Raw genomic sequence first — 13224 nt, forward strand, 5'->3', positions numbered from 1 at the left:
AGCAGGATAACATATAAAGAAAATCCAAAAGGAATCTACCCCCTCAACCAAAAAAAAATTTATATTTACATAGATAGATATAGATATAGATGTACAGATATAGGTGATAGAAATAGAGATAGAGATATATAGATATATAGATATATAGATATATAGGTATATAGATATAGATATAGATATAGATATAGATATAGATATAGATATAGATATATCTAGGGGGCGCCTGGCTGGCTCAGTTGGAAGAGCTTATGACTCTTGATCTCAGGGTCCTGAATTCAAGCTCTACTTTGGGTGTAGAGATTAAAAAAAAATAATAATAAATTAATTTTTAAAAATCTACGAGAACTAGTAAGTAAACAGTAGCAAAATCAGAAAATGAAAATTTAATAATACCATTTACAATAGCACTAAACCAAACCAAACCAAAAAGTAGGAAAACATTTAAAGAAAAATGTGTAACACCTAAAGACTAAAAACCACAGAGCAGCGCTGAGAGAAGTCAAGCAGCTCTAATTAAGAGAGAAAAATATGTCCTGTTCTTCAACCAAAGACTCAATATTGGTAAGATGACAGTTCTCTCCAAATGACTAAAAGAGTGAACAGAACTGAAATTCAAATTCCAGCAAGCTTTATGTTTTATAGAAATTACTACACTGACTCTAAAATTTATGTGCATACACAAAGAAGTCAGGATGGATAAAGAAGTTCTGAGATAGAACAAAGCCGGAGGACTTAATCCTGCCTAATTTCAAAACTTGCTTAAAAACCTGCAGTAATCAAGACAGTGTGGCGTTGGCATCAAGACAGAGGAACAGATCAATGGGACATGAGAGAGTCTAGAATAGACCCACACACATGTGTTCAACCAAGTTGCCCTAGGAATGCAACAGGGGAAAGAGTATCTATTCAATAAATAAGACTAGAAGAACTGGGGAGATGTAGTAGGAGATAGGAACCTCAAACCCTACCTCACACCATGTACGAAAATGTAAGATGGGGCACCTGAGTGGCTCAGTTGGTTAAGCGTCTGAATCTCGATTTCGGATCAGGTCATGATCTCAGGGTAGTGAGATAGAGCCCCGTGTTGGGTTCCATGTTGAGCCTGGAGCCTGGTTGGGACTCTCTTTCTCCCTTTCTCTCTGCCCCTTCCATACGCACGTGCATGTGCTCTTTCTCTCTCTCAAGATAAATAAATAAGCATTAAAAAAAAGTGCCATCAGGGCCTCATCCCCCTCGTCCCCCCCCCCACTACAGCCTCCCAATCATGCCCTGCAACAGCGACATGCACAGACTGCCCCATCCCCATGACCCCCTCCCATTCCATCCTAGCCCAAGAATGGCCAGCATGGTACTGGCCAGGCCCGTAGGTTCCCCTCAGAACCTCATCACATAGCCCCTCAGGCCTGCCCCTTCACTTCTGGGAGAGCCGTGGTTGGCCCAGCTGAGGACCCCACACACAAGCCACCCCCTTCACACAGATTACTGTCCTGCGGTGCCTAGAGCTTACATACAGGGGTCTCCTTGCCAGTCCCAGCCCACCCCTCAGTTCACATGTCTCCTGTGCAGCTTCTGATGAGGCCAATACACAGTCCAGAGCCCCAGCCTCTTCTCCCTCTTGCACTCAGTGAGTGGAGCCTCCTTCACAGACTCACAACAACTTTCCCCACCACCTGCCAGACTTCCTGTCCACAACACTGCCCTTCCTTAGTCTCCCCACTCCTGTCCTCCCACATGGCACCAGGACGATCCAGCCTGGGCAGGGTTTTCCTCACACAACCACCTGACCAGTCTACACAGGAGGCCTTCCATAGAAGTTCCACAGTCAAGCTTTTAAAAAATTTTTTAAGGTTTTTAAAACTTTTAAAGTTTTTGTTTTGTTTTGTTTTGTTTATTTACTTATTTTGAGAGAGAGAAGGAGACAGAGAATCCTAAGCAGGCTTTGGGTTGTCAGCCATGAGCCCATTGTAGGGCTCAAATTCATGAACTGTGAGATCATGACCTGAGCCAAAGAGTCGGATGCTTAACCAACTGAGCCAACCCAAGTGCTCCCAGTCGAGCTTTTAGCTACCGCAGGCAAAGCAGGGCACACACAGCCTCCCCAGGCCTCTGAGGCCACCCACTCAGCCCACTGGGCACCTGAGCATCCCTGTCAGCTGTGCCAGGCTCTCTTGTGCTTCCCTGATGCCTGGCTTACAGACAGATGGACCCCTGGCCTGGCCAACACCTGTCCACATCTTTCTAAGTAGACCCCTGCCTGCCCCATGGGCAGGAACTGCACTCTAAGGGACTCAGGGAGGCTGCCACCTGGACTGGCAGGAGACATGACTGTTACCTCCATGACAACTCCTCAGGCAGTTCCCATCTGAATATGCCCCAACCAAGCCTCTACTCCCCAAATTCAGGCCAGTTCTGGAGCAAGGGGTGCTGGTGTGTAAACAGAAATGAGTGCAGGTGTGGGGCACCTGGGTGGCTCAGTCAGTTAAGCGTCCTACCTCGGCTCAGGTCATGATCTCATGGTTCGTGAGTTTGAGCCTCATATCAGGCTCTGTGCTGACAGCTCGGAGCCTGGAGCCTGCTTCAAATTCTGTGTCTCCCTCAATCTCTGCCCCTATCCCGCGTGCATACACACACTCTCTCTTTCTCTCTCAAAAATGAAAAAACATTAAAAAATTTAAAAAACAAAAAACAAAAAACAAAAACATGGAGGCATAAGTGCAGTCATCCAAGCACACACACACAACTATGATGCTTCATAGAGTGATCGAGTGTGAACCTGCATTTCATACACACCCAACCATATGCCCACAGTGAAAAGATGAATCCAAATAAAACCAACTGATCCTTCCAGCTACTTTTGTGGGAATCCACAACACATGAAACCATGTGGACAGTGCTGGGTAAACAGTTCTGGGGCTGCTTGCCCCGATGCTGGCCTCAGACCCCAAACTGGGAGCTTGCCCCATGAGTGTCCACTTACTCATTCCACATTTATACTCAGAAGCAGCACCAGGAACAGATAAAACCACTTGGGGGCGCCTACTTTCTGCCATGTTGTGGCCACCCCCCTGGGAGGAAAAACTCACCACTGAGAACCTCATTGTTGTTCCCCCAGAAGTCTGCTAACTTGGATGGTCTGTGGTAAAATTCATCCCTGTTGGCCGCCAAGATGAGCCTGAAAGAGAAAGGATGACTAAGGGTCTCAGGGGAAAACAGAAAAGCCATGTTTTATTTCTCCTGTTACCAAAGAATTCGCCTCAGTAGCAACATAGGCAAGTCCTAGTGAGGACAGGAACCCTCAGGAGACAAAGGTCAGTGATGGCACCAGATAGGGCTGTTTCCTAGGGAGCCTCTGGCCAAGACTGTGCCCCAGGGCCCTGCCAAAGAAACAAGCAGATGCTGGGTGAAGGTACGTATCCCATCCCACCCTGCATATTCCTACCCACCCAAAAAGGGCCACAAGATCAGGGCTTACTCGGGGGAGGGCTCTGAGCAGCTGGCACCAAGCATGTCCCAGGTGCTCAGGTGGCAGAGGTACTCCCCCTCTGTCCATGTGTTCCTTCCCCTGAGGCCACCCCCAGTGAGCCCGTGAACTTCCTGGAAGTGTAAGCATGCCTCTCAGAAGGGCCCTGGGGACGCGTGTAGCCGGCAGCCAAGCGCAGGAACTCTGGAAGCTGCTGTCCTGTGTTCTGGGGTGTTTGGGGAAAGGAAGCGCATAACGTAAGGATTTCCGCGTTTCTCTAGATTTTTGCATTATGAATCAAACAAGTATTTTGTGGGCAAGTAGAAAAGATGTCCGTGTTTTCAAAAGAGTTCTAGTTCTAGTTTCAAAAGTTTCTAGTCAGCTTTGCCATTTAAAATATAATAAGGCCATAGACAGTGACTGAATGGAAGGGGTCCACCCCTGCTACATCCATGAGACCTCTGGGTCTAGGAAGTGACTGCCAAAGGGTCCTGAACACCTTGGGCAGGTGCACAGAGGACGTGGAGCCAGGAGCTATGGCTTGGCAGCCTGTGGCCATGCTGGGGTTAATATGTGGTCAGATCCTAAAAAGTTTCCAAAAATAATTTTTGATTTTAATCTTATATTTTTATGAACATTTGCTTGTGGTGAAATGTGAGTTAACAAAGAAGTTCATAAAACTGAAAGTGAAACTGGCACTGGCACCACAGCCCAGGACCACAGATGTGCCTTCATCCTGTGCACAGAGGGTGAGCACCCAACTCTGCACCTCCACAAGCACCAACATGGCCAAGGACTATGGATGGCCATCAAACCCTCTGGGTCTGCCCTGGGAGTCTCACCACCTTAAAGACACCTGTCTGGCCTGCGATAGCTCTCTATCCCGACACAGTGGTCCAGGTCTCAGGGATAGGCCCCTGCGGGGGGGAGGTCACTGTCCCTGATACGAACCCCAGCCACCCATAGAACAATCTTCTGTAGCTCCACGTGCCAGACCCCAGCCCCTGGCTGAGGCAGTCAGCCTTAGGGAGAAGCCAGCTGGGCCCAGACCCCTGCCTCCTGCCACATCTACTCTGTCCCTTTCTTCTGCGACTGAATTTCAGATCCAACCTGGCTGGCACTGCTCCCACAGGTTGCTTCTGTGGGCCGGGCATCCCACCAACCCCTGTGGGTGGAGGTTGTTTCTTGTGGTCAGGAAACAGTGTTCTCCTTCAGACACCCAGCACCCCTCCTCTGCTCACTCATCCCGATACCTGTGGGGAGAGGGGGCTGCAGAGGCCAGGAGGCTGGGAGACCAGGAAGGCAGCACCTGAATTAAGACTGGTGATGTTGGCTTCTGGTTCTGATTCTTACATAAGTCTCCAGAAAAGGAAAAATTGAGGGGAAAAAAAAAAAAAAAGCTGACTGAGCAGAACCTTCTGTCCTATGATTCTCAATTCCTATTTTTAAACATGGAGCAGTGACATGCATTTGTTATTAACTAGAAATATTAACTGCTGGGTTATTTTTGTCGCAAGAGTCGCTATTTAGCTGAATTTCTAGTGGTTTGCTGGGGATTTCATTAAATACCTAATTCGGAAACATGTGGGTGTGATGAGTACCCACATCAAGGCTCCAAGTAAGAGAAAGTATTCCCTCACTCACCACTTCTGGGTACTTCAATACCAATAAAAGTCTATCTGTGCCATAGCACCCAGGGGCAGGGCATAGGCCAACCACAGTCAGGGGCTCTGAGGACAGCAAGTCACCCATGGCTTTGTTTTGTTCTAATAACTGAAACTGCTAATTATTCATCACCAACGGGCACTCCTCACCCTGCTACTGAGGGTGTCTGTGCATCACCTGGGTGTGGGTCTGTGCCCCATCTGGGAGGTGGGTCTGTGTCCCACCTGAGGGGGTAAGTCTGCGCACTATCTGGGGGAGTGAGTCTACACACCATCTGGGGGGATGAGTCTGTGTATCATCTGCGGTTAGTGTGCACCATCTGGGATGATGGAGTCGGCTCACCATCTTGAAGGGGGGGTGTCTGTGCACCATCTGGGATGGTAGAGTCTACACACCATCTGGGGGGTGAGTCAGTGCACCATCTGGGGGAGGGGTGTGTACCATCTGGGGGATGAGTTGTGCACCTCTAGAAGCTGAGTCAGTATACCATCTGGGGTGGGCCTATGCACCATCTGGTGGCGGGGGGTGAGTCTGTGCACCATTTGGGGACAGTTTAGTGTCAGGTAGCAGTTGCATGGGCCCATGGCCTAGTGATGTCACCAGCAGTGACATGGAAGCCCCCAGAAGGATGTGACAGCTCACCCAGCAGCCCCTACAGTCTGGAGCCAATAAAGGGAATTAGCTCTGGAGTCTAAACAAACATTTTGATAAAGATGGTGGTTAGGTGATAGCCAGGACGGTGTTACCTGATCAGGAGTGTACTGGTTTTCTATGTGGCCTAACAAATTGCCAAACATTGCGGCTTAGAGCAACACCTACTTCTTATCTTAGTCTGCAGTCAGGAGTGCAGGCCAGGCTGTGCTGGGTACTCTGCTCAGGGCCCCCTGAGGTGGCACTCGAGGTGCCGACTGGCAGGGTCTCACTGAGACTTGGCATCCTCCTTACGTTCCTGAGGTTACTGCAGAATTCCCATCCTTGGCTGGGGTCACACTCAACTCCTGGAGGCCACCCCCGGTTCCCGGCTGTGGGCCCCTCCAAGCATGGCAGCTAACCTCTTCAGGAGGGGCCTGGTCCCACTTGGGGGCTCTCCTGACTGGGTCAGACCCATCCAGGATCGCTCTCGTTTGATGAACTCCAAGTCAACTGATTAGGGACTTGTATTACATTGGCAAAATCCCTTCACATTTAGCCCCATGGTCCCACACACAACTACGAGAACAGATGACACAGGTATGTACGCAGGGGCAGAAATCTTGGTGGCCATCAGCCTGCCACAAGGGTTATGGGAGCTCCCATTTTACTTTGTATAGCTTGTAGGGTATGACTTTTTTTTGAAAGAGGATATACCCCTTTACAATCAGGGAAATAACTGGAATCCCATGGGAATACAGCTGCCTCTATGGAGTAAGGTCACTTGGGACCCTGGGGCAAGGCTGCAGCCCACACAAAACTTCTAAGTCAGCATCTTATAGGCTGCTAACATAATTTCTTATCTGTTATGCTCCCTGCTGGAGTGCTGCAGATATTGGTACTAAAATTAAAAACAAGCAGAACCAACAGGCACTCAGACAGTCCTCACACTGGGTAACTGTCACCAAAAAATGGAGGTTCTAAGTGGCAGGTAACAACAGGCATGGAAGGCAGAGGCTGGGACCACCCAGGGGAATCACACCCCTGGGCAGGGGTCATGATGCACCATGTCAGGGGTGACCCCAGGAGAGAGTGACACTCAAGGAGCCCACCTTTCCAGGGCCAGCTCAGCACCAAGAAGACAGACAGGAAGGCCCAAGGGCTCTTGGAGGGTCATGCCAGGGAAGTGCCTGGAGGGGAGGGACCAGTGGAATGTGACATGGGGATGGCTGCCACCTCTGGAGGGATGGGCATCCCCAACAGCGAGATGCAGTGACATGGCGGATGGGAGGTGTAGACCCGTGGGATCCATGACACCAGGGCCCAGCCCAGTATCAGGCCTGGAGATGTTCTGCAGAAGGTGCCATGCTCACATTCACTCCCTGAGCACGTGCTGCGCTGGCTCCCCCCTCCCTTCCTGGGCCCCCTGAGTGCCACTCAGCAACAGACTATAACTGCTACATCTGGGCAGACAGATCACAAGATACATGCTGTGCAATGGGCCACACTTTCTCTTGTGGGAAAACAGAGGATATGATGCTTGAATGAGGCCCAAGAGAAGAAGAGATGCTTCAGGAGCCACATCTTTCACAACAGGCCAGCAAAGTGGCAACATCGCTGGGTCAGTCCTAGGAGGGCATGACAGGGACAGGCTCGTCTTCCAGAGACTGACTTCTGGGAAGCCAAAAAACACATTCCCATGAGATCAGCATCTGGCAACGGCAGAGCCATGGATGACACTGCCCACAGCATCAAAAGTGAGGATGTTTCAGTCTTTTCTGTAGGGCAGAGAGGAAACGTTTAAGTTAATATTTACATATGCAGTTGACCGCTGAATACAGGGGTTAGAGGCATCAACTTCCCTCCCTGCACAGTCAAAAATCCACATATAACTTTCGACTCCACCAAAACTTGACTACTACTGGCCTACTGTTCACCACAAACCTCACCAATTATGTAAACAGTTGATTCACACATATTTTATATGCTATGTGTATTACATACCATATTCTTAGTATAAAGTAAGCTACCGAAAATAAAGGAGCACACGACTCTTGATCTAGGGGCAATAAGTTCGAGTCCCACATTGGGTATAGAGATTACTTTAAAAAAAAAAAAAATTAAAATCTTAAGGGCACCTGGGTGGCTCAGTAGGTTAAGTATCCGACTTTAGCTCAGGTCATGATCTCGCAGTTTGTGAGTTCAAGCTCCGCGTCAGGCTCTGTGCTGACAGCTCAGAGCCTGGAGCCTGTTTCGGATTCTGTGTCTCCCTCTCTCTCTCTGCCCCTCCCCCACTCATGCTCTGTCTCTCTCAAAAATAAATAAACATTAAAAAATTTTTTTTTCAATTAAGAATCTTAAAAATATTTATAAGGAACAGAAAATACATTTACAGTACTGTACTTTAAAAAATCTGCATGTAAGTAGACTTACACAGTTCAAATCCATGTTGTTTAAAGGTCAACTTTATATGGCAATGATGGCCACCATTCCAGCTATGAAAGTCCCCTTTGGGGCACCTGAGTGGCTCAGTCAGTTGAACATCTGATTTCAGCTCAGGTCATGATCTCCCAGTTCATAAGATCGAGCCCCATGCTGGGCTCTGCACTGACAGCATGGATCCTGCTTCTCTCTCCCCCCTCTCTGCCCCTCCCCCGCTCATGCACACTTTCTCTCAAAATAAATAAATAAATATTTTTTTAAAAAAGTCCCCTCTACAATCATCTGACCTTGGAGCAACACTGACTTCAGGGATGAGCGTAACCCACAAATAAAAACAGGTACTTCCCATTACACTGAGGGTCAAGAGGCTACTGAACACGTGATGATATTGAGGGCGCCCAAGAGAGCGCATGGAGCACAGGGTCTTCAATGGGTCCCAGCCCTGTGTACCAGCTTTATGGGCAGTAGAGTCCAAGTGGATGGTGGCACTAGCACCTGGCTTGTCTGGCTTGGCGCAAAAGGACTTGGTCTGGACAGCACTCAATGATGACACACTGTGAAGACATAACTCTGCCACCAAACAGGACACGGGCTGACATGGCTTGGGAAGCCTATTGCATGGCCATCAAAGATACTTGAGGTAATCAATTGGGCAGTTCTTCAGAAAGTCAAATACAGACTTGCCATATGATCCAGCAATTCTGCTTCTGGGTACATACACAAAAAAATGGAAAGCAAGACTCGAACAGACACTTGAACGCTAATCTTCACGGCAGCGTTACAGCCAAGAAGTGAAAATAGTCCAAGTGTCCATCAATGGATGAATGGATAAAAATACAGTCCATGCATACAATGGGCTGTTACTCACCCGTAAGAAGGAAGGAGATTCTGACAATACTACACCAGGGATGGACCTTGAGGACACTATGCCACGTCAAACAAGCCAGTCACAAAAAAATATTATGATTCCACTAATGAGGTCCCCAGAATAGTCCAGGTCATAGAGACAGAAATTAGAACTGTGGTTGTTAGGAGCTGGTGGGAACAATGGAAAGTTAGTGTTCAGTGGAGACAGAGTTTCATTTGGGGACAATGAAGAGTTCTGGAGATGGACGGTGGGGATGCTTGCACAATAATGTGAATGTGCTTAATGCCACTGTGCTGGACACTTGTAAATGGTTAGAACAGCACGCACTCCCATTCCTGCCAGTTAATAGATGGGGGTAAGATGAAGACACAGCAGCGGATGTTAAGGCGGCAGGCAGAGGCTGGTGCATCCCAGGCCAGGACAGGGATGGCTAAAGCAGGAGGGAGCCCAAGTAAGGGGCAATGGGGCAGGCCCTGCTGGCCCAGATGGCTCCTGGCAGCACTGCATAGCCAGGATCTCCCCACCACGCTGATGGCCCCAGAGCCTGGCCTGCTCCCCATTTCACTGCAGGCACCGGGAGCCCCTCTGTAATCTCTGATGAGCCTAGGCTCGGCTCACCAGGTGTCTCTTCACTGGCCCTGCTGCAGTGTACCTCCCGAGGCAGCCTCCTCCTTGCTCCTCCTATCCTTTTCTCACATCACAAATGTACAGAAGCGCAGATACCAAGGGCCTGCAGCCCACCCATTCTCATGGGCCAGACAGCCCCACAGCAAGAACAGGACCAGCCACCAGAAGCCCCTCTTGCCCTCCCACAACAGGGAAAACACCAAGTGTATTTGGTCAGTCACCAGAGGTGGCATATATAGTTTTTGGCTTAGAGCTTTGAAATACACTGGAGAGAAACACTGAGGCCATCTTGAATCACAACCCATGAATCACTATAAGGAGAGGTCTTAGCAGTGTTGCACAGGTCCTGAGCGAAAGCAAGAGACCTCCTTCCTCCTCCCACACTTGCAGGAGATTGGAGGTAACCTTCAGAAACAGCATATCTAGTGAGGCTGCCCCTAAATCTAGAAGTAATGATATAGCCAGCAACAGACTCAGTAACTGTCAGACTGCTATCAAAATGTGTGAGAAATTCTGCATTTGTCAGGTGGAAGGAGAGTCATTTTATCAGTGTGTAAGAGTTCATGTGAGCATAGAAGGGCACACATGAAACCTCAGTAGCAAGGGGGTAGATTGTGTCAGTTATCCATTTATTATGTCTCAGCCCCAAATTTGCCCTTCATTTTCTCCTCATGATAAAGGAGCTGAACTTTGTGGCTAGTATCATACTAGGTTTTATCAGTAGAGGGCACTGGAGAGACACCGCAGGTGGAGAGGCTTCTTTTCCTGGATGCAATGTGCTTCCTCAGGACATTCCCGCAACATGTGTGGCTTCCCTAAGATCAGTCCAGATACACTTGTGGCTTCCCGCATGCACCCAGTGGCCAGCGCCTTCCCCCAGCATCCTCTTGCAACAGTTGCCAGCACCCTAGAGGGCAGACTCCAAGCAAGTTCTGCTACCCGTGGCACCCCAGAGATTACTTTGTTATCTAGTGCGCCATGGCTGTGCCCCCAGCAAGGTCTGAATCTCAGCCTGGGGGCGAGGACAGGGCTCTGCCCAGGGTATTCCAATCCCGTTACAGTTAATAATTCTGTCTGTTACACTTCCCTGCTTAAATCACTGCACCTGGATCCCACCCACTGCATCCTGACTCATACAGCTCATGCTGCTGGGGGCTAATCAGGGTCAGCTCCAGGACTCTGGCCTGGCCCCTCTGTCCACTCCTCTGCATGAAGGAAACACTGGAAACTCTTCATTCCCCAGCCCCTGGCCTGGAATGAGTTTCATTAAGCACAGTTAGGCAGCATGGTGTCTGTGTAATTCTGCATGGTGACTCAAATCTGAGAAGTTAGTCAAAATCGTTCAAATAATTCCTGGTACAGATTTTAAAACAATGAACACTTCCCAGGCAATTGTACTAGTGATCAGTTTCGAATGTCACTTTTGGCTGTGGGCTACCTCTCAGCCTCAGCCTGGATAAACTTGGATGGATTCCCACTGGGGTGACCTGGGAGATGGAGGGGCACCATCCAGAGCCCAGGGTCATGGGGAGGAGCAGGGAGAACTGGATCACGTCTCGCCCCTCTCTGGCCTCAGTTCCCCACCTCCTCTGCTGGTCCCCCAGCTTCCCCACCCCCCCCCCATCCTCATTCTCCAGCTCAGGACTGACAGACCCTATGTGTTAGCACCAGCACCCACACTTCCCACTGGCAACACAGACCAGCCAGTCCAAACTGGGCTCTTAGTCATCATCATGCCAGCTCTGTTGCCCCTGGTGCCCCTACAGAGACCACAGAACTGCACTCCCACCTGGACCCCATTGCTCCTCTGTCCTGCCTGCACAGTGACTGTTAGCAAAGTCTCAGCACCTCTGCACGTCAGTTCAGAGCTCCTACCAGCAAGGGGTATTCTCTGCTGTGCCCCACACTGAGTGACCACTGTTGGACAGGACAGGCCCAGGCTGTAGAGCCAGTCCCTACACAGGCACTATGCCAAACAGAGGACAGAAGACACAGAGCAAGGGGGTTACCTGTAAGCATTTTTGGAAACAGGGCGAGGATCAAACTTAAAGAAGATGATGCACATGGGTCCCTGAGAGCAGCTTTGTTCACACGGGGCCACACAGTCTGCGAAAAAAGGAAAAAAAAATGCATTGAGTAAATGGCAGACAACAGAACACTGCCCCCTCCCGAACCTGCAATGCTCCCTGGCCCAGAACAGAACCACCTCTGTGATATCCCTGACCCTCACCGACATGGCAGAACCACGTGCCAGACACTGTGACACTCACCAGCACTACATAACCATCTCCTTAAATGTTCACACATATCAGCACAGGCCAGACTGTCCCCTGATGCCTACAATGCTCACTGGCCCTTGACACACCACAGGAGAGTGGCCATGGCAGCAAGAACAAGAACCACGTGGGGGGGGGGGGTGGTGAGGCGGGGGCAGCAGGTGGGTACCCTCCCACACCACACCTGAGTGGCTTTGTGGTTTGCTCCATGCCCACCACCCAGATTGATCCATCCTAGCCCCTGGAAATGGCACCAATTCCAGCCCCCCAGCCCCTCAAGGCAGGGCTGTATCATATCTAACCGGCCTGGGGATGCTCTGCAGCAGTGACCACAGCAGGCCCTCAGCACATGCCCTCATGACAGCACATACAGAGCCAGGGGACCCAGAGGACCCAGAGGACCCTGCACACCCATGTAAGCAGGTGCAGACAAGAGGCAAAGCACATGTGCTAGTGATATGGACATGCATCCAGGTGCTGGGGAGTGGGGACTCAGTGCATACCTTTGCACACACAGGCCCTGTGCCTGGGGACCTCTAGGACCAGCAGGTCTTTTCCCAAACGAAGTTGAGAACAGAGATGAGATCCTGAGGCCACTGACGTGGGATGAGGTGACTTTGAGGGTCTCTAGTCCTGTATGTGTGCATGAGCCAGGGCACCACTCCAGGGCACAGCCAGCTCCTACAGCCATGAAATGGATAGCAAAGAGGCTGCATAGATGCCCTGACCAAAAAGATGCCCCCAAAAGAACCTCACGGGCAAGTATGTGCATGTATGTGAGGCCTGAAGGTCTGTGCACATGTGTAAGTATAAGGACATGTCTGTGTATGTGTGCACATGTGTGCTTCTGCACATCTGCATGTGTGTGTGTGACTGTGTGCATGTGTGTGTCTAGAGGAGGCAACTGAGCTCCAAGCACGTTAGCCTGGGGTGCCCTAGGATTGGGGAGGGTCTGTGCAGTAGCCTGTCCCCCAAGAGTATTAAGCACACAGTGCCTACCAGAGCAAGGTCTGGGCTCTGCCCTGGGTGGGAGAGGGATCACATCTGTAAAGAAGGTCTATGAGTTGGCCCCCAGCTCATAGAGAAGGTAGAATGAGATGCCCAGACACTGCCCATCCTCGCTCCAGGTTTCAACATAAACCATGAACACTCTGCCTCTCCTGCCCCTCTGCCCCCAAGCCTTGGAGCAGCCACACAGGGGAGGGGACCAGCCTGCTATGAGGGGCACTGGCACAGTCCACCCCCCAGGCATGGGA

At 50.1% G+C, this 13224-nt stretch overlaps 1 protein-coding gene across 8 annotated transcripts in view; it reads right to left on the reverse strand.

The window, feature by feature from the left end:
• The window catches only part of TANGO2 (transport and golgi organization 2 homolog), a 36370-nt gene that overhangs the window by 12442 nt on the left and 10704 nt on the right, over positions 1-13224 (reverse strand). For all 8 annotated transcript variants that reach the window (XM_042910298.1, XM_042910296.1, XM_042910295.1 and 5 more), the window contains 2 exons: positions 11702-11798; positions 3084-3172 (listed from right to left, as the gene is read on the reverse strand). In XM_042910298.1, coding sequence (XP_042766232.1) covers positions 3084-3172; positions 11702-11757 — 145 coding nt within the window. In that variant the 5' untranslated portion in view covers positions 11758-11798. The remainder of the gene's footprint in view (positions 1-3083; positions 3173-11701; positions 11799-13224) is intronic.

This window comes from Panthera leo, chromosome D3, assembly GCF_018350215.1.
Source record: "Panthera leo isolate Ple1 chromosome D3, P.leo_Ple1_pat1.1, whole genome shotgun sequence".
In the NCBI taxonomy this organism is placed as follows: Eukaryota; Metazoa; Chordata; class Mammalia; order Carnivora; family Felidae; genus Panthera; species Panthera leo.